General features: G+C 33.0%; 2 protein-coding genes across 4 annotated transcripts in view; one reads left to right on the top strand and one right to left on the bottom strand.

Annotated features, from left to right (window-relative positions):
• Positions 1 to 19,321, top strand: part of LOC123564231 (BTB/POZ domain-containing protein KCTD5-like) — a 425,345-nt gene that overhangs the window by 175,110 nt on the left and 230,914 nt on the right. The window lies entirely within an intron of this gene.
• Positions 12,176 to 19,321, bottom strand: part of LOC123562823 (prostate stem cell antigen-like) — a 53,993-nt gene continuing 46,847 nt past the window's right edge. For all 3 annotated transcript variants that reach the window (XM_045355423.2, XM_045355425.2, XM_045355424.2), the window contains exons 2-3: positions 14,618 to 14,775; positions 12,176 to 12,958 (exon numbers count right to left, since the gene is read on the bottom strand). In XM_045355423.2, coding sequence (XP_045211358.2) covers positions 12,743 to 12,958; positions 14,618 to 14,775 — 374 coding nt within the window. In that variant the 3' untranslated portion in view covers positions 12,176 to 12,742. The remainder of the gene's footprint in view (positions 12,959 to 14,617; positions 14,776 to 19,321) is intronic.

Raw genomic sequence — 19,321 nt, 5'->3', positions numbered from 1 at the left:
ATTCAAGTTTTTAAATGAAGTTAATTAAAAGTAAAAATATTTTTAAAGGTGATAATAAAGATATATATCAGACACAAGTCCCATCAAAGTTCATGCATACAAAATGCGGCATTGGCTAGCTCTTTGTACAAGATAAGAATAATAACGCGTGAGTTTTCTATAAGCATGATTTTCAAAAAAAAAATATCTTCATCTTTTAATATAACATCACTATAACTACAGTGGGTTTATTTTGAAAATAAACTCATATTGCATTTGGCGTTCTACGAACATGCATTAAAAAGCATAATATAAAAACATCCTAGACTGCTTGTAATGGACAGAACACGAAGCAGACTCTAAACTTTGACTTCAGAGTGCAACATTGAAAGTGCTATGGACAATGGTCTTGTGTACAACATATCGTCTCGTTATGGATCGCATTAGTACAAAAATGATATAAATCCTTTGACGGATGATAATGGCATAAACTGTACAAAAACAGTGTAAAAATTTGACCTCCTAGTGTGACCTTGACCATAAAGTTTCGAGCCTTGATTTAGCGCCTGACACCTCGACCCGTTTTGTGAAACGTTTGTCAGCTTGCCCAGAAATATGCGTTTGTATCAATTTAAAGGTAGATTTTGGAATTAAAAAAACAATACCGCCCATATTTGTACTGATGTGCAAGACGTTGTGGTTCAGACAAGTTATGTGGACGCTTATTACGCACAAGGAAATGCATATTCTTCCAAAAAATCTGAAGTCAGACGCTCTGTGCACGTGCCGGAAGGACACATTTTTTAATTTGATAGTATATTTCATTCGGTATATATCGCATATTACCGTAGAGGGATCGATTCCCTAATATGAAATAAGGCAAAGCCTCAAAGCGAGCTCAAAGAAATCTGATTTAGCTAAAAATGTTATGCCTCATTTATTTGTCACACAGAAACTTTTCCCCACTCACAAGAATTCAGGAGAACCCATTCACTTGAAAAAGTCTACATTTAGTGTCACCATACCTGTAACAGTGAATATCATACGTTGCAAAAATTATGGGAAGCCGGTGTCACGGTGACGTCATTACCGCGTTCCCGTTTCTTTCTGCTTATTAATTACATTTTTACCATTTTCTGGCCGATACTTGATCTTTTAAATGAAAATAATATTTTTTCAAACAACTGGAAAGCATTCTTTCATTATTGTTAAGTGATGAATATTTTTTTAGCAATTGAATGAAGTTCTGTATTCACTCCGGAAAGAAGTACTTCCTGTGAGCACCTATCCGTTAGGGTGCGCTTTTTAAGAACTTCCGACGAAACTTTTCAAATCCATCACCAAGTGTGGAAGTATACTTGCGTTACCGTAAAGCTCGATTCTCGAGCTCGCTATAATACATACATTTTGAGACTATTGTGAAGAATACAATTAATAATAGTATCTATAAAGCATGCATATTAAATGTTAATTAAAAAACTGCCGCCCTTCCATAGAAATATGTTTATTGCATACAAATAATAATATTGTTTTTGCCATTTTCTTGACTTTCTGCAGACTGAAAATCCTTTTGGCAGTTAGAACCAATACTTAATTAGATCTACAGCAATAAGTTTGATTTTTGTAGTGATCTATGAAAGTAATTTGCTGTACCAGCTGTTGTTATCTATGGCCACATATGTCTTGATAAAACTACATTAACTAATGCAAAAATCAAGCTGTGTTATCAACATTCAAACACAAGGTTTTCACGTCATTAAAAATCTTGAACAACCCGTCTACAATATTTTTCCGTTACAGCTTCTTTTTGTTGTGGGCCTACTTTGCGATGCATGGCTCTATGGTTGTGTTTGGGGTGCTTCCGGGAAATCTACCCTTATTTTATCTGGTAAAGACACTTCTGGGCAGTGATTGAAAGGCACGAGAAGAAATGAGACAGAGGATTTCAGGCCAGTTTGCAATCTTAGACAGAAATATATATTTATGAGAGGCTTTGGAAAGCTTGAAACAATGTAATAACACACCAAGCACCACTTGCTGTCATCTAGATGATGGGCAACAAGTTTAATTAGATCAAAGTCGATGACAAGACGCCCAATATATATGCCGAGTTCATCCTCTACCTTACAGATCTATAGGAAAATTCCCTAATGTATTTCCTCTAGAGAATTGGAAATCAGCGAAATCTTTTCCGAGTTGCGCATTATAGCTTACCTTACGTATTGTATCGTTTGTCGTAGACAGACAAAAATGATCTTGTAAAGATAAGGTCTGTCCAAACTGATTCTTCAACAAAAAGTCATTGTTTTGAATAATGCAGCTGCTTAATGCTAAAGTAATTATGATGGCCCAGCACGTTCCCATGCGTTTACACGAACGAAATATGAAGCTCTATAGCGAGACTGCATTTTCTGTTTAGGAGCCTCCTTTTTTGGGTATGTGTGGACTAGTTTTGCTAACTGCTTCAAGGGAATCAACACTTATATTAGTTTTTAATGGTTAATTAATTTCGGCTTCCTTAAGTAATACGAAAGTTAATGTTAACACGCTGAATTGTTGACTATGCACGACGCTGTGCCACTGCTATGTGATATTTAAATATAGGTCTTGCAGGCGACATGTCGCTTAGACGTTTTGATAAAAGATATCGTTATTTATTTCACAAATCTCTTGTTGAATGTTGTGTCCTGGATACTATATATTAGGTGTAACCTTCTGGACAGTGAGAATAAACTTGAAGTTGGAGCCTGAAAATGTATCACACTTTTTAAAAGTTTTTGATAATAGGACCGATACCGATGGCGGACAGACGGTCGGACGGATGGGCTTGAAAGAAGGCTCATAGTAGATATTTAATATCTAACACCCTCTAACAGCAATATGATACACAATTATATGTTGTATTGACGAGTAAAGTAATTCCTGAGAATGTTTTAATTATAAGAGGAAATTAGACATTTTCACAAAATGTTTTTATCATGCACAGCATCAGTTCTAGCCTTAACTTATTACGTTCAGTAAGCATGTTATTTTTCTTTCACTCCGATATTTATCAGTCAGTTTATTAATTAAAACAATATATATCCGATACAGTGATTTGTCATTGAAATAAGTCATTATTTGGAGTCAAGGTGCGAAGGAGCAATATTACAAGAGTTCTCCCTCGTGATAATATCATACTCATTTGACACACAATGATTTAATTCAAGGACAAAATCACATTTTTAGATTCTAGCGCGATAGAAATGATTATTATTGACATACTTGATTATATACTTTATATTGTTTTTTTCCCAGTGCGTCGCTATGATGGTCGATGTTTTGACGTAATAATTGCAACTACAGACAGTGATTTGTTGCATTATAACATCACAATTTCAATCTTCTTTCTTTGATAGGAAAACAAATCGGGTCGTGTTAGAATCTGTTATTTACGTTTCATGAAATATCTTTTAAATCATAAACTCTTCTTTTGCAAGCTGTGTAACATCGTCCTGTTATCAGATTATCGTTTTAGTTGATACATAAATTGAAATGAAGTGTCAGAAAGCCTTTATACTCTATGCGATTGAAATTTATCGATGGTAATTTAGTATGAATTCTGGACACAGTATTACCGGCGTCAGTATTGACAGATCACTGCCTGGATAACAGACACCAAAATTTGCAGACAATTAATACGTAGATTAGTTATTTGGTTGTGATAATGGTATAATTAAAGCAAGGGCATTTTCGTATTCACGAGTCTGTTGTACATTGACTGGAGATATCATTAGGTAGTTTTGGACTCGATTTTCCAATTATTAAATAAATAATGACAAGTTCAGTATCACAATTTGATCCAGAAGGTGAAAATATTAATACTTCAAAATATCTTTTAGAGTAAATGGACTCGAGTAGTTTTAGATTATACACGACACGTTCATCCTTCAGGATCATGTACATCAAATATAATCTATACACGTCTTTACTGGGAAGCAGACTTCCAAACAAGTCCAAAGACAAATTGCTGTCTTGATTGGCAGAAACGTTTTTAAGGTTCCTCATATGACAGAAACACTCATAGAACGGCTAACAATTTGACAGAAATACGAAATCCGCTCTTTCATTGATTTCTCTGTTTTACATTTTTATATGGATTTGAAGAGTCAGACTATCATTTGTTACATTTTCTCTGGATAGAAAATATATTACTGCATGATTTACATCGAAAATGTGTTTCTTTGACAATTTGTCTGCCTTCGATCTACATAAATATGTTGTAGAACACCTTGTAGATTGTTATAATACATTCAAACTAAAATGTAGGAGATTGGGACTGAATGAGGAAATAAGGCGACATGGATATCGTACAAAGGCATGCGAAATTGTTCCTGTGAACGGCAAAGTGTTGTTGCTGCCGATGATCAAATGGGCGTTATATCGCGATGAACAAGCCAAAAACAAAACAATAACAAACAAACAAAATATGACACACCATTGAAAGAATGACATTTAACCGTAAATGCTTATGAAATAGACACAGATGAATGCACAGTCCAAAGTAATGACCTACCTACTATCGGATATGAATACCTGAACCATTTTATTAGAAACAGATAGTGAAGATATTGTTAAAGCAAAGACGACTGAGCTGTTGGCAACCTGTTTTAGCATAGTTAAAGGAATGTAGTCATTTAGATACATAAGAAATAGCTTAACGTGAAAGTAGAAAAAAACCAATGAACAATATATCATTTTTTTTCTGGATACAGTTGGATGATTTTCAAATTCAACAATTTCAGAAATGCGTTACGTAAGACCTGAAACGTACAGATGCTATGAGGTTGGTTATCGTTTGTTCAAAGGCAAGTTTCTTGTTTTATGTTTGCACGTCGTAATGCAAGTCAAGTTATTGCAAAGAAAAAGAGAATGTTCATCATCTGCTTCAAAAATTAAGTTTTCTGTTCTGATATTGAAAACTTTCTAAAAAGATGAGTTAGATCCAATACTGTCAAGTGTAATGGTCATTCAGTTGAAACTATATTAGACTCTATGTTGTCAAAGTTCATCAATATTGGAGTTGATGGAAAGAAACTTTAACTAGATTTAGGGTAAATTAATGGGAGATATAGATCTCCATGTCGTCCTGATTCCACAGTCAGTTCCAAATAATCCCTTTATTTAAGTTGGAATGTATAATTGCAATCTATAAGGTGGTCTACATCACCTTTATGCAGATCGAAAGCAGACTCGCAATAATGGCATTAATTAACGATTCTTCATAGTTATCTGCAATACAGAAATACATACAGAGCTTTCAGTATTTGGTTTAAAATATATACAACGACTTGGGAATTAAGGTAGTTCTGCACGTTTAATAAACCGGAAGTGATGGCGTAACCTCATTTAACCGGAAAACGTATAATAAAGCCTGGATTCGGCGTACGGAAATGAAAAATATTTTATGAATTAATTGAAATCTGTAAGTAAATTTATTACAATGGCACTGTTGCTATATTTCTAAAGTCAAAATATGATATTGAAACATACGACACGTTAAAATAATCAAAATAATGTCTTAAAAAATAGTGTGAAATCTCCGATGCACTAAAATAATGGTCAAATATCTCAAAAATAAGCACACGGACCTATATATTTTATTTCACCTAATTATAGGTCATGTGTTTATTTACAACTATGAAAAGATTTTTCAAAATCTACATTGTAGAAAAGTTTCTATTTGCGAAAATGTTATGAAAAAATGATTTTTCATAGACTCCCATTATGAAATATTGCATGAGGTCTAAAATTTTCAAACCAGTCTAGCAAAAATTCAAGCACACGACCCTATCTTTTTTATTTGCTAATTTTCTAGGTATATTCTGAAGTTTCGAAAAATCAGAGTTTAATCAAATTCTACATTGTAGAAAAAAAAATTCGATCCAAACGTGCAGAACTACCTTAAAGACTATTACTTTTAAACAGGAACTTCTACGCTTTAAAGTCTATGAATTAGACTTTACGACATGATATACCTTTAGCATTTAATTGTATGAACAAATTGTAAAAGAAACACTTCTTCGATGTAAATCATGCAGTAACATACTTTCTATTCAGAGAAAATGTAACAAATGATAGTCTGACTCTTCAAATTCATATAAAAGAATGTAAAAAAATACAACAGCGAAATCATTGAAAGAGCGATATCAAATGGTTAGCTGTTCTCTGAGCGTTTCTGTCATAAAAGTCAGCCTTTAAAAACGTTTCTGCCAATCAAGACAGCAATTTGTCTTTATCCGGACTAATTTGGAAGCCTGTAATTTTTACAAGAAAAAAAGTGAATAGTTATTTTGGTGTACATGATCTTGAGGGATGAATGTATCCGTGTATAATCTAAAATTACTCGAGTTCATTCACTCTAAAAGACATTTTGAAGTGAAAACAAATATTTTCACTTTCTGGATCAAAACTGTGATATTTAATTCGTCATAGTTATTTTGATAATTAGAAAATCGAGTCTAAAACTACCCGATAATATTTCCAGGCAATGTACAACAGGTTCTTAAATACGAAAATACCCTTGTTTTAATTATACCAACACAACCAAATAATTAACATACGTTTCAACGTTCTGTAAAGTTTGATAGTGGTGGTTTCACTTATATAGGAGCCACAGGATGTAGTGTGGTTGACTATTTGTTATGTTCTAGAGGTATTTTTGACATTATAAAACATCTTTATATTGAAAATATGACGGATAGTGATCACCTTCCAATAACTATTGACTTACCATTACAAAGGGTGCTGGCTGATGAGCCATCTGTTAAGGAAGCTGGTGAGAACTTAGAAGCATCATGATTTGTATTTAGCTGTGAAAACATTGACTGTTATAAAACTGCTGTTAGAGACAGTGCTCTGAATGGTGTTTTTGATGATATTGACTCAAAGATAGAAGATGTTAATATCAGCATAGATGAGATTGTTGCTTGTTTTGAAAATGTAATTATAAGATGTTCAGAAGGTATTAGAAAAAAGACCAGAAATGGTCTAGTAAATGAGAAACAGAAATGGTTTGACAAAGATTGTAAACAGCTGAAATATAATAGTAATAGGCTATTACGAAGATTTAGACAACGTAAAACTGTACATGATTTGAATGCTTATATAGTATGTAGAAAAATGTATAAAGCAGTTTGTAGAGAGAAAACGGAAGCATATTTCCAAGAAGGTTTAAGAAGTCTGGAAATTTATACAGTTAAAGATCCCAGAATATTTTGGGAAAAAGCTGAAAAAGCTTACTAGTAATGCCAGAACACGACCACATATATCATCTAATGAATGGTTCAATCATTTTAAGAGTGTATTTGACTCTGCTGAAAATGTGCCAGCAGAACATTTAAATTTAGATAATGATGTATATGATGACGTAGAAGATATTATATTTAATGCTAGCATAACAGATGAGGAAATTTTAGATTCTGTCAATGACATTAATCCTAGAAATGCTTCCTCAGGTATCTTAATTGCTTAATATGCTATTGATAGCCTATCATCTTACCTCAGAAAATTGTTTAATAGATTACTCAGATCTGGAGAATTTCCTCATGCTTGGACACGTTGTATATTATTACCAGTTCATAAAAAAGGTAACATAAATGATCCTGACAACTACAGAGGCATTGTACTTGTTGATATATGTAGCAAAATATATATATGTATTTTAAATAAGCGCATTACCTTCTTTGTAAATGCTTATGATAAACTTACAGAGGCTCATGCAGGATTCCGAGCTGGTTACAGCACAGTAGATAATGCATTTGTTTTATATTCAGTTATCAATAAATATTTGTGTAAAAAAGGTAAAAGCGTATATGTAGCCTTTGTTGATTTCAAACAGGCATTCGATTCTATAGATAGATACAAGTTATATAATGCCTTGAATCAAAATGGAGTAAAAGGAAATCTTTTCAGATCCATTAAAACTATACACAGCACAGTTAAGGCTTGTGTGAGGAATGGATATACCTATACAGATGAATTCGACTGTCCTGTCGGTTTGCGCCAAGGCTGTAAATTGAGTCCAGTATTATTTGCACTTTTTATTAATGAATTAGCATCAGTAGTGTCTAATTGTGGAGCTCATGGTGTACAACTAAGTCCTGATATATAGTTGAAATACTTATTTTGTTGTTTGCAGATGATGTTGCATTGATATCTGACACTGTTTTTGGACTCCAGATGCAATTAAATGCTTTACATCAGTATTGTATAGACTGGCATTTAACTGTCAATGTTGCTAAAATCAAGATTGTTGTTTATAAGAATGGAGGTCAGCTGTCCAGAAGAGAAAGATGGTGTTATAACCAGAGCTGTATTGAGATAGTTAATGCTTTCTCATATGTTGGTCTAAATTTTACTTGCCGCTATGGCTGATTCTATGGCATTGAAAGCCAAGATGGTGGTTGTTTCTCTTTTGAATGACATGTATGATTTATTACCTATGCCTTATGCATCTTTTTTAAAAAAATTTTGACTGTAAAGTTGCCCCAGTCATGTTATATGGTTCAGAGTTGTGGGGAATACAAATGATGGATAGTATTGAAAGAGTTCAGGTTTATGCTTGTAAACGTTTTTTAAATGGCCCGCTGTGATCATGTAATGACGCCATTATGGGCGACTGTGGTAGATACCCTATGTATATACTAGCTTATAAAAGATGTATGAGCAAGGTATGTGAAAAAGTGCTATAAAATGATAATGCATGTAGATTCACTTGGCTATACAAATTGGGTTACATATGTTAAGCTGAATTTGTACAGAAATGGTTTTGGATATGTATGGGAGAGTCAAAATATTGAACATCCCAAGCTTTTTATTTACATGTATGTTCAACGGCTAAAAGATCAGTATATACAAATGTGGAATACAAAATGTGCAGAAAATAGCAAATTAAATCTATATTGTAATTACAAGTTTAATTTTGGGCCTGAACCATATGTTGACTTTATAGATATTGTCAAATTTAGATCTAGTTTAATTGCGTTAAGATCATCCTCCCATCAGCTAATGATCGAAAAGGGTAGACATATGGGAATACCAAGAAACTTTAGGATGTGTATTTTGTGTGGCAGAAGCTTAGAGGATGAGTATCACTTTGTATTGATATGTCCGTACTATCTTGATATTAGACAAAAATATATTCATGTAAAATACTATGAGGAACCAAATATACACAAGTTTAATATTTTAATGTCTAGCAGAAACAAAACTGTTGTTAGAAACTTGACAATGTATGTATATTATGCAATGAAGCAGAGAAAATCTTATTGTGATAGTAACCTTTGATATTGTTTACCTTGATTTATGTGATTTTGTGTTCAGATATCTTACATAATGTCTTGTGCACATTATATGTCAGTTCGATGACATAATTGTAATGATGTATATTATATTATGTATGTTGCATATTGTGTATGGGCCGGTGGCCTTTGTACTTTCTGAAATAAATGTTAACATCCATGTAAATGTTAAAGTTTGATATCTGTCAACCAGGCAGTAATCTGTCATCACTGGCGCCGGTAATACGGTAAAGGTAATCAATATTTTACCAGAGCCTACCACTATCATAAGCTGCGTAATTAATTGTCGAAATTCAGATCTGGTTCTAAAATTTCATAGCTATCTGAATTTCTGAGACAAGATATATCTAATCCGTTCTTTTACGACTCAGAATATAACTGTCTTTGTTCAAGTGCAGCGATACCTCGTCTTTAACGTGAGCGGCGCTGCCGTACACGCAGGAACTGGTAACATGCAGCGCTTTGTATTAAGCAGCATTTCTAAACCAATAATGTTTAGTATTTATTTCAATAAATAAGACCTAAAACATTTGCTGAAACTAATAAATAACTAGACAAAAACAATACATTTCTTACACCCTATATATTTTCAAGGAGATGAATCAATGTAAGTTTTCGATGAAGGCTTGTTTTCAGATACCTTGCTCCTTGCACTACTTTTTATTGTAAAATTCACTGAATGTGTGTGATTATGTACATGTTAAATCAATAAATACCGTCTGTATTAACTAAACACATGAACAGTTTTTTATTTCTTTCAACAACTGTAATTATTTGATGCTTGTCGCACAGAAAAGGGAAAGCAGTGTTTATACTTTAGAATACATGTATTACGCATAGGAGTGAAAATATTTCAATAAACGGTCACATACTAGATTGGTATATTTTATAGTTCGCACTTTAAATCGATGAAAACAATTACCAATATCGAGGACATTTAACTAAGCACAAATGATGTTCCTGTGAGGCAGTTAAAGCATTGTTACAATGACTGTATTCGCTTGTGGACTGTGTTTTCTACAGTATTATGTTCAACATTTCCGTTGGATGTACTTTATGTATATTGTTCTACATGGAATAGATTGGCAATATTTCCCAAGGAAAACATTAACCTTAGATGGCAATATCTTTGTCATTATGCTTTGTCTAATCTCAAAAAATAGCTGAAAATTATTCCTATAAATCTTTCAAATACAAAGTAATGGTAAAACATGATATTCTCGTGAACATGAAATTGGTGTCTGTTTCTAATGAAATAGAGTAGAGGATTAGAAGAACAGAAATTGTAATTTAAGTTTAACTGAATGAAAAGGAAAATACAACTAAAGGATTTCCTGGTGTTTTGTCTTAGTTTTATAAGCAATGAAACCAATGACTGTTTAACACGCATTTCCGTATTTTTTTTACAGTTCTTAACTTTTTTTTCAAAATTTCGGGTATTATGACCTAACTTCAGCTTAACTTGTCATACAGGGAGTAAAGTTTTGATCTTTGAGAGGCATAAAAGGCTGCATGTGTGAAACAGTTTTCAATAACAATTAAAATGTGCTTTGAACGCAGTGAAATTTATTTGAGTCACTCTAGTCACCTTGCATAGGACCCGGTCTAGACGAGTGGCACCTCGGACGATAACGATCATTCTATCTATTCGTTGGTATTCATAATTAGCGTCGGTAGGTCACGTGATCGCCCACTGCTGATAACGGAAACATTGCTGCATCAATTTAATTTTGGACAATAATTTGTGATTTTTGAGATATTTACCGTCAGGATACATAAAGCAGCCGAGTATTTGTTTCATTAAAGGGTAAAAGTTTGACTTGGCACTGGTGACTGGGCCCATTCTTGCTTCTTGAGAGGAGGCGGTGTATTGATATACTTTAAATTTGTGTGTAAACAAAGAAAGTCGGAGAATAAAGAACACGAAATGGCCCTTTCGGTGGCAATTTTTGGCCACAGTTTTGTAGCACAGCTCGAGAAAATGATTGACAAAAGAATTGTGCCGCATAATTTAGGTCTTGGAGATAAATATTCTGTATTGTGCAAGGGCATTGGGGCCTTACTTTATGACGCCGCTTTCAGTTGCGCTCGCAAGATCGTTTCCTTGCTGGGAGGGATCTGGTCATTATTGACATTGGCTCGAATGGTATATCTATTCTGCATTTGTCAGTAAATCAAGTTGCAATTAACTTGACAAGTTTTGCAGCATATTTGGTATAGGGTCTCGATGTAAAAAAAGTGGCTGTCTGTCAAATTATTTGGAGGGACGCTGAACCTTTCAGTGGTTATAATGACCGTGTCATTCATGCAAACATTGCAATTGAGGCAGCCGTTAAAACGACGGGTTTGCCAATTGTCTTATGGAAACACCAGTGTGGTTTATGGAATCCGTCTCGGGATATTTTTGAGTCTGACGGCATCCATTTATCTGTCTGTTGGGTATCCGAAATATTTGAGGAACATCCGAGACTGTATTATTAAGGTGTCGGCATGGAAATTGTAATATTATCGTGCTATCTAGATGTGCATAACTGAGTTGTGCGTTTATACTGCAACATAGCTGACCGCTAGTTTGGTTTGATGTGCATAAAAATATAATAGGTTATGTATATGTAATAACTATGCTTTTGTTATTGAGATATAGCTGATTGCTATTTTTTAGGGCATGTGAGCTATGCTTTTATATACATTATAGCTGACTGATATTTTGATGTGCATAACTGAGTTATGATTTTATATTGTGATATAGCTGATGGCTATTGGGTGCTGTTAGTATATTTTTAATGGTGTATAATTTTAGTTGGGGAGTTTTTCGCCTCTTACGCCTAAGTTGTCAGATATAAAAAAATAAAATAAATAATTAAAATAAAGTCTAATTATACAATTAGCATGTATATAAACATGTTTGCATTACAACTATTTAAGAAGTAAGACATTTTTCTATTTAGAAAGTATGCTCTATGCAATGCAATATCAGCCATCGAAAACAAAGAAACAAAAATACTCATACAGAAAAAAAATATACATGTCCAATTTAGAAAACGATGATATTAATTAGGTTTCAGGCTAATCTAAATTTACTTCAGAATTGGCGATCAATTCGGTAGAATACAAGTATTCTGTACGAGGGTGTGCTAGTGTAAGGCATCGATCGATGTTCCTGTTACTTAGTAATAAGTTATCATTATACTTGTGAGATTTTTTTACTCTTATTATTGAAGAGCATGAACAATCTGTACATGTATCACAATAGTACTGTTTCTGTGGTATGGTAATTGATTATATGTTTATGTATTTTAATTTGATCACAGTCAGATCTATCAAGTACTGCCATGAAATTAAAAAAAAAAAACATCGTTTATCCCAAATCGGCGTTACTGTAATTGACAATTAGATAACGATATTGACAGTTCCTTCTGTTTCTAAACGAGCAAACAAACACCTGCCACAAGTACAGACACAATTGTCAGTAATACCGGATGTCTAGTATCAGCGTCATTGCCTACATTGCAGAGAGGTTGTGTACAGCAAAAGTCACATCGTTTCACAGACTCGTATCTATGGCAACCCGGGTCACATTTTTGTGTGCATGACCTCTCAAGTTTTTCTACCTTTCCGCCCGCCTCAAACCGCTGAATCTGCAAATATAGAAACTGTGTGATACATCAACCCAATCTCAAATGGAATTATATTCCTAGATTCACCTTCACCTAGTTCCGTCTTAATAATTCATATCAATCTATAATCATTTGACTAGTTCCTTTCCGCTGTTGTTTTAAGCTCAATACAAACATGGACTTTTTGCATATAAAAGAGCACATTTATTACAATGCGAGAACATTAAAGTCAACTAGTTGAAAACACTTTCATATCAAAAGTTTACAAGCAGAAAAATATCTTTAAGATATTAAGATATATCTCTCTTACAGAGTTGCAGGATCAAAACATCTTTTTCCAAGTGCGATGACATTGTCAAACCGCCTTGAAATAACTAAATAACTTTTTTTTAAAAAGTTTTATGGTTTCATGGAAATTGGAGTTCGGGGGCACGAGAAAATCTTGTTGATTAAAATTCTGTTGCGTGGTCACTTAAGGGAAACTAAATAAACTGACATATGAATCTGAATGATGCCTGTTTCATTATTTCTGACGAGGAGATATTAAAGCTGCTCGTCCACAGTGCGGGTGAAATTTTTCAACCAAGTTCGGCGTAAAATGTATATATCACACTGAAAATGATACAGTGAGTGAAAATAAAAGTTAGATATTGGTAAAAATGCGAGAAGAATGTAAATTTTCTACACTATTTCCAAAGCGTTGTAACAGTTTACTACCTTTCGCACAATAGGTTTTGATATTTATAAGAATATCTTGCATAAATCTTATGTCAGTAAGTTTGTACCACTAGTCACTTTCAGAGTACTCACTGATTATGGATATTTTAGAGAAATTATTTTTCGCCTTAAACGTGTGGGTTAGTCCCTTTAAAACATTTTAGCCACATACTGAATAATGTGACATTTACAAATTCTTTAAGATATGTTTTTTACTTTCCTGATGGTAATCTAGGCATGAATGCGATTAACTCAGACATTCAAGCATCAAGTTTATACCTTATCTGTGCTGATACAACAAAATTGTCATTTCTTATGAGAGAATTCGCTTGAATTTACCATTGGACTGATTTTCGAAGGAATCAGCAGACATTTCGTTATCCTGACTGTCATGTCAGCGCTATTTCCGTGTTCTTAGAAATACATTTTGTTGGAAACAGAACACCTGTGCAGTAATGCTTTAGACTGGGGAATAATCCCTCTTCAGGACAATTTGACAGAGAGGAACACGTTTGATTAGGTCTTTGTCAACAAAAGGGCATATCATATCGATGCCCTGTCCCTCCTTTTAATAAAAGTTTGTATTAATGTTTTACTTTAGAGAACTGAAAATCAGCTTTATGTTTCTTTCCAAAGTCGCACATTAGAATTTTTAGACGCTTATGTAATATTGTTGTAGTTTAATGTCAAAACAATTTTGTAAAGATTAGATTTTTTATTTATAACTGTTCACATGAAAGGTGTAGATAAATGACCCCCACCAATCCGAAAAAAAAACACACAAGGATACCTATCCAAATATCCAACAGGGAAAGCCATGTTCAAAAGCGCATCTTCCTCAAGACTTACTTATAATCAGCTCGTATTAAGAAACATTCGCAAAGATTCAAATAAACCGAGGGGCTCCAACAAGAATGGTTTCTGCAACGAATTTGGCTCTAAAGTTAAAAATAAAACATTTACCTTGCAAAATGGCTGATATATTTGACACTCAGTTTTTGTCATGTTTTGTCTATTGTTCATTTTAACACATTCATTATTTGGGGAATCTGAACTATGACTGCAGGTCCAACAAGTCAACAATGGCGCAGAAATGTCATCTCGTATTGGCATAATTGTAACTGAAAACATAAATAAAATTTGTATTAATTTCGTACAGGCAAGATAGTATCTACATGCAGTAATTAAGAATATCGACAGGTATAAGCACAGCTGTACCAGAAAACATGTCAACATTTAATTATTAGCACCATGTCAAATGAAAACGTTAAACATGTTTGCCCAATGGTAAATGAAAAACATTAATCATATAGTGAAAATTTTATTACATCAACGGGAAAGTAACTGAAAATATACATCATATATGGTAAAATACTGATGTCTTTTGTTGTAAACATTATTTATGCTCCCTTAATATTTCAAAACAGTCTGCATATCACAACAGTTTTCTGAAAGCGAAAAGCGAGAGAAAACATAATCTCTTTTCTAATGTGTTTTTTTAAATATGCAATTCTGGCGTGTAAAAAGTTTGTATGCATTATGTTAAATAACAAACATTCATTTTTAAAATTATTTTAAAAAATGCTATTGGAAAATGTTGGAATACATAATCAAAAGGTTCTTGTTGACTACTTTCCACATGCATCTGTTATGCATTAACTGTTAAAATGGACTAAAATTCACCATTGTGGAGCTTTATACCAGTTCCCATTTCTGTTGTTCAAAATAATAAGTAAAGGTAGATATCCCGGAAGCACAGAGCACCCGAAACACAGCCATAGAGCCATGCATCGCAAAATTATAGAAAGTGTATTGGTTGAAGAGAGAATTATGCATGTCAACCATTTATTTTCTAATTTTTATCAGGACCAACATTTTTGCTACATTTTCAAATTCGATAATATCTAGTCCTATATATAAATGAAAGAGTAGCGGTCAGAGAGAATAACCTAATTAATTGAGTCAATCGCTATTCTTTTAAATTTGTATCATGACCACCTGCTATAACCCAACAGATTTTTTCCTAACGTTACTGGTCCGGAATGTAACAAGTAATCAAAGGACATTGGACAAAATTGTAGGGAGTTTGCCTAAATTTAATTACAAATTTATGATTTTAATAACAGATAATTTGATATAATGGCTTCAAATACTCATAAATAAGTTAGACTCCTATCAAACTGTCACAAAAAATAATTTAATTTTATATTTGTTTTGTTGAAATTCTAGCATTTTGCGACTAAGGGTAATATTTTCTGTAAAATTTGCAATGTATATTTTCAGTGAAATAAGCATATGCATTTAAGGTATGTCTATTATAAAATGTTTTAAAACTATAAATAAACTTTTACAATACAGATTATCAGTTTTAGTACCATTTTTAAAAATAACTGAAGTGGAACAAAACTTTTGGTCATACAACTGTACTTCAGTTCTTTTCACCCGACTGCCTATGATAACTGATGCATTGATCATAGCCTAATGTTTGTTTTCTATACATCTATTGTTATACTGTATTGACACATGCAGTACAAATGTACAATACTGACCGGGTATTATAGTGAGAGTTATATACTATATACATGCATTTTTATTATGGCTAGCAAAACAGATAAATCTGCGTTGTGTTACCCCAATACAAAAAGAATAATTGTAGGAGAACACTGAGTGGCCCAGTATATCAATGGCACAGAACCTATCTAGCTAGTATCGACATTAATGAGGATGTAACTTTAATATTATGCAACTCTTGCATTTGTAAGTTATGCAGAAAAAGAAAAAGGTTAGTTCTGCCAGTTCCATCGGGGTTGGGATAAGTGTCGGCGACGTCGGGGTTAGTTCCGGTGATGTCGGGATTACTTCTGTGGGTGTCGGTGTTAGTGCTTGTGACGTCGGGGTAGGTACTGGTGACGTTGCAGTGAGTTCTAGACTAATGCACTGGTTTCTAAATATTTTTATATTTTGACATTTTGTTCCAGATATATACTATAGTGTTTTCTATATTTGAAATATTTACAAAAACGAAGAAAACTATCGATATGTAAGGTTTAGGAAACACATGCAATAATTGTCATAAAATGTTTATGTAACAATAACGCAATAACGTACTCACACTATTCGATTTTGAACACTTCCCCGCTCCCCCCCCCCCCCCCCACTCGCCCCTGTGACCAAGCACCATTTTTGCAACACACGTATATAATAATTATTTACAAAGGCATGTGAAATATTTTGTTGCGTCACTGGGGGTGGGGGGAGGGGAAAGGATGTTTAAAACGGAAAAATTATTATTTTTCACATGATAAAATTATGGTTTTTTTTGGGGTTCACAAACTTGTACAAATTACTAGAATACATCCAGAAATAATCTTTTACTATCTTTCTTACGCTCTTGCAGAAGTCTGGCCCTAGCTCAGCTTTCACTTATTCGATAGGCAATCTAAATATAAAAATGTCCGATGTTCTTGCAGGTAAAGTTTATTAGAGCAGTAGATTATCGATGACACTGACTTGTCAGCTTTTCAAGCTTTAGGCCGATTAGATGTATTACTCTGTTAATTCTGAAAGAAGTAAGTGTCAACAATTTTGTCTTATCAAAGGAATTTTGCACTAAACTTGGTTAATAAATGTTATTTTTACGTCAGTATAAAGCTTTTGTGTTCATTCATTTATTTGGCAATGTATATTTACTTTGGTTTAAGTTTCCTGCCATTGCATTCATCTGTATTCTTTTATGCAGTGTAACATTATTCTGTAAAGTATCGTTGTACTGAAGTAGTTTCGACCCATTTTAAACTAAAGTTTCTTATCCAGTCGTCCTTGTCTTAAAAGGAAATACAGTTTAGATTGTTATAAAACCATAAGCTTTCTATGAAGAAACATTGCGTTTTATTGCTTTTGAAGAAAAAAAATCTGATTTCTATCTATCTTATTCTTCAGCTAAGATACGGGCATATGTTCACCCTGAATAGAATAATAGAAAAAAAACAGCATCTCAATTTCAATATAAGCTAAAGCTGCTGTAACTCAAACTGAGAAAAAACAAACAACAGTTTTTGCTGCTAATAATTTCGTGTTCTATCAAAAAAAAATAAAGTAATAAAATCCTGATGAAAACCAATAAAGGTCGTGAAAGTCTTGTGAATTCAGTGACATACAGCATCTGAATATATATCCTCGTGGATCTCACGTATGGGAAAATCACCTGTTCTGAATTTGATAATATTCCTTAATGCAAACTGTATATGTATATAGTTGCACGGCTAGCACTTTTAGCCAATGATTTTACCGTTACATTTAAAGGCTCATAATGCCTGTATCTGAAATGTGGCTGTCATATTTTTCGTCATAAATACAAGAACTATTAATATGTTTCGATAGTTTTTTTTTCTTAAATTTGTCAAGGGTTTGATAATTGATTGATATAGTAGAAAGTTTATTTGAATGTATTGTTTTTGGTTACCTCCCTTTTTGGCTCTAACTGTAAACGTTCATGTATAGCATTAAAAGTAGCACTTTTCTGGCCATATAATTGTTCATATCATCTTTTGTGACAGCTGTTTCATTTGTTATTAACATAACATTCAAGGCCTTATGGAACTTTTAATCAAGGCTTTATAATAATAATAATAATAATAATAATAATAATAATAATAATAATAATAACGACTTTATTTTATGAGTATATAGTGCACGTTTTATGCCTACACATAAACTCACTTATCTGCTTGAAACATAATATACATCTTGACATTTCCAATGGCAATACCAATATCAAGAGGTCAAATCATTAATAAAGATATCAAAGGAGATAATATACATCCCTGTCGCAAACCACAAATAACATCGAACCACCCAGTGTTAAATGAATGAAACCCTTACACATGACGTTACTCAGACATATAACGATTTCACTCTAGCAGTGATACCAATATGTTATGCGCTTCCATAATATATTTTTATTCTTAAAATCACCTGTACGAAATTTTACTGCTGTAAAAGACCTGTATTTTTGTTGAAAATTACAGTCATGATTATCTCAATTTTACACCTGTAGATTTTAAATAACAACATTGATTTTACAGCTGTAGATTTCAATTTACAGCTGTAAAACGAATGTAAAACAGGTCGAATTATGCAAATTAGATACAACTGTAAAAAAGTTACAGCTGTAAAAATGAAAAAGTTACAGCTGTAAATATGCCTACTAAAAGTTACAGCTGTAGAAATATAACAGGCGTAAAACGAAAAAGAGTACGTTATTTTAAGGGACGAAATCAGACATGCAAAGAATTTTAGGATGAATTGTAATTCTCTAGAAAGGGTAGCAATTACTATATAAATGGCAAAATAAATGATCTAGTAAGTAAAGAACAATATGAAATATGTTTCTAGTATAGCAATTGCAAAGTTAAAGAGTAGGATACAAAGTAGAAAATATGCATCATATGTTGTTTATAAAACTTTCTATATCATGGAAACATATGGCAATTTTGTAATTATTTCCTTTCAACTTATCAGTTTCAAATAAAGAATAAAATGTTAATGCATGTGCTTACACATGTCCTTTTACACCTGTATTAGATAATTAAACATTTGCACTTACTCCATAATGGCTAAAATTCCAATATTTTAGACGATTAGGTGTCTCTGTGAATTTCAGTTATA

The sequence above is a fragment of the Mercenaria mercenaria genome, chromosome 2 (assembly GCF_021730395.1).
Source record: "Mercenaria mercenaria strain notata chromosome 2, MADL_Memer_1, whole genome shotgun sequence".
NCBI classification, from domain to species: domain Eukaryota; kingdom Metazoa; phylum Mollusca; class Bivalvia; order Venerida; family Veneridae; genus Mercenaria; species Mercenaria mercenaria.
The sequence above is the reverse complement of the archived record's forward strand: the minus strand, read 5'-3'. Positions and strand labels throughout refer to the sequence as shown.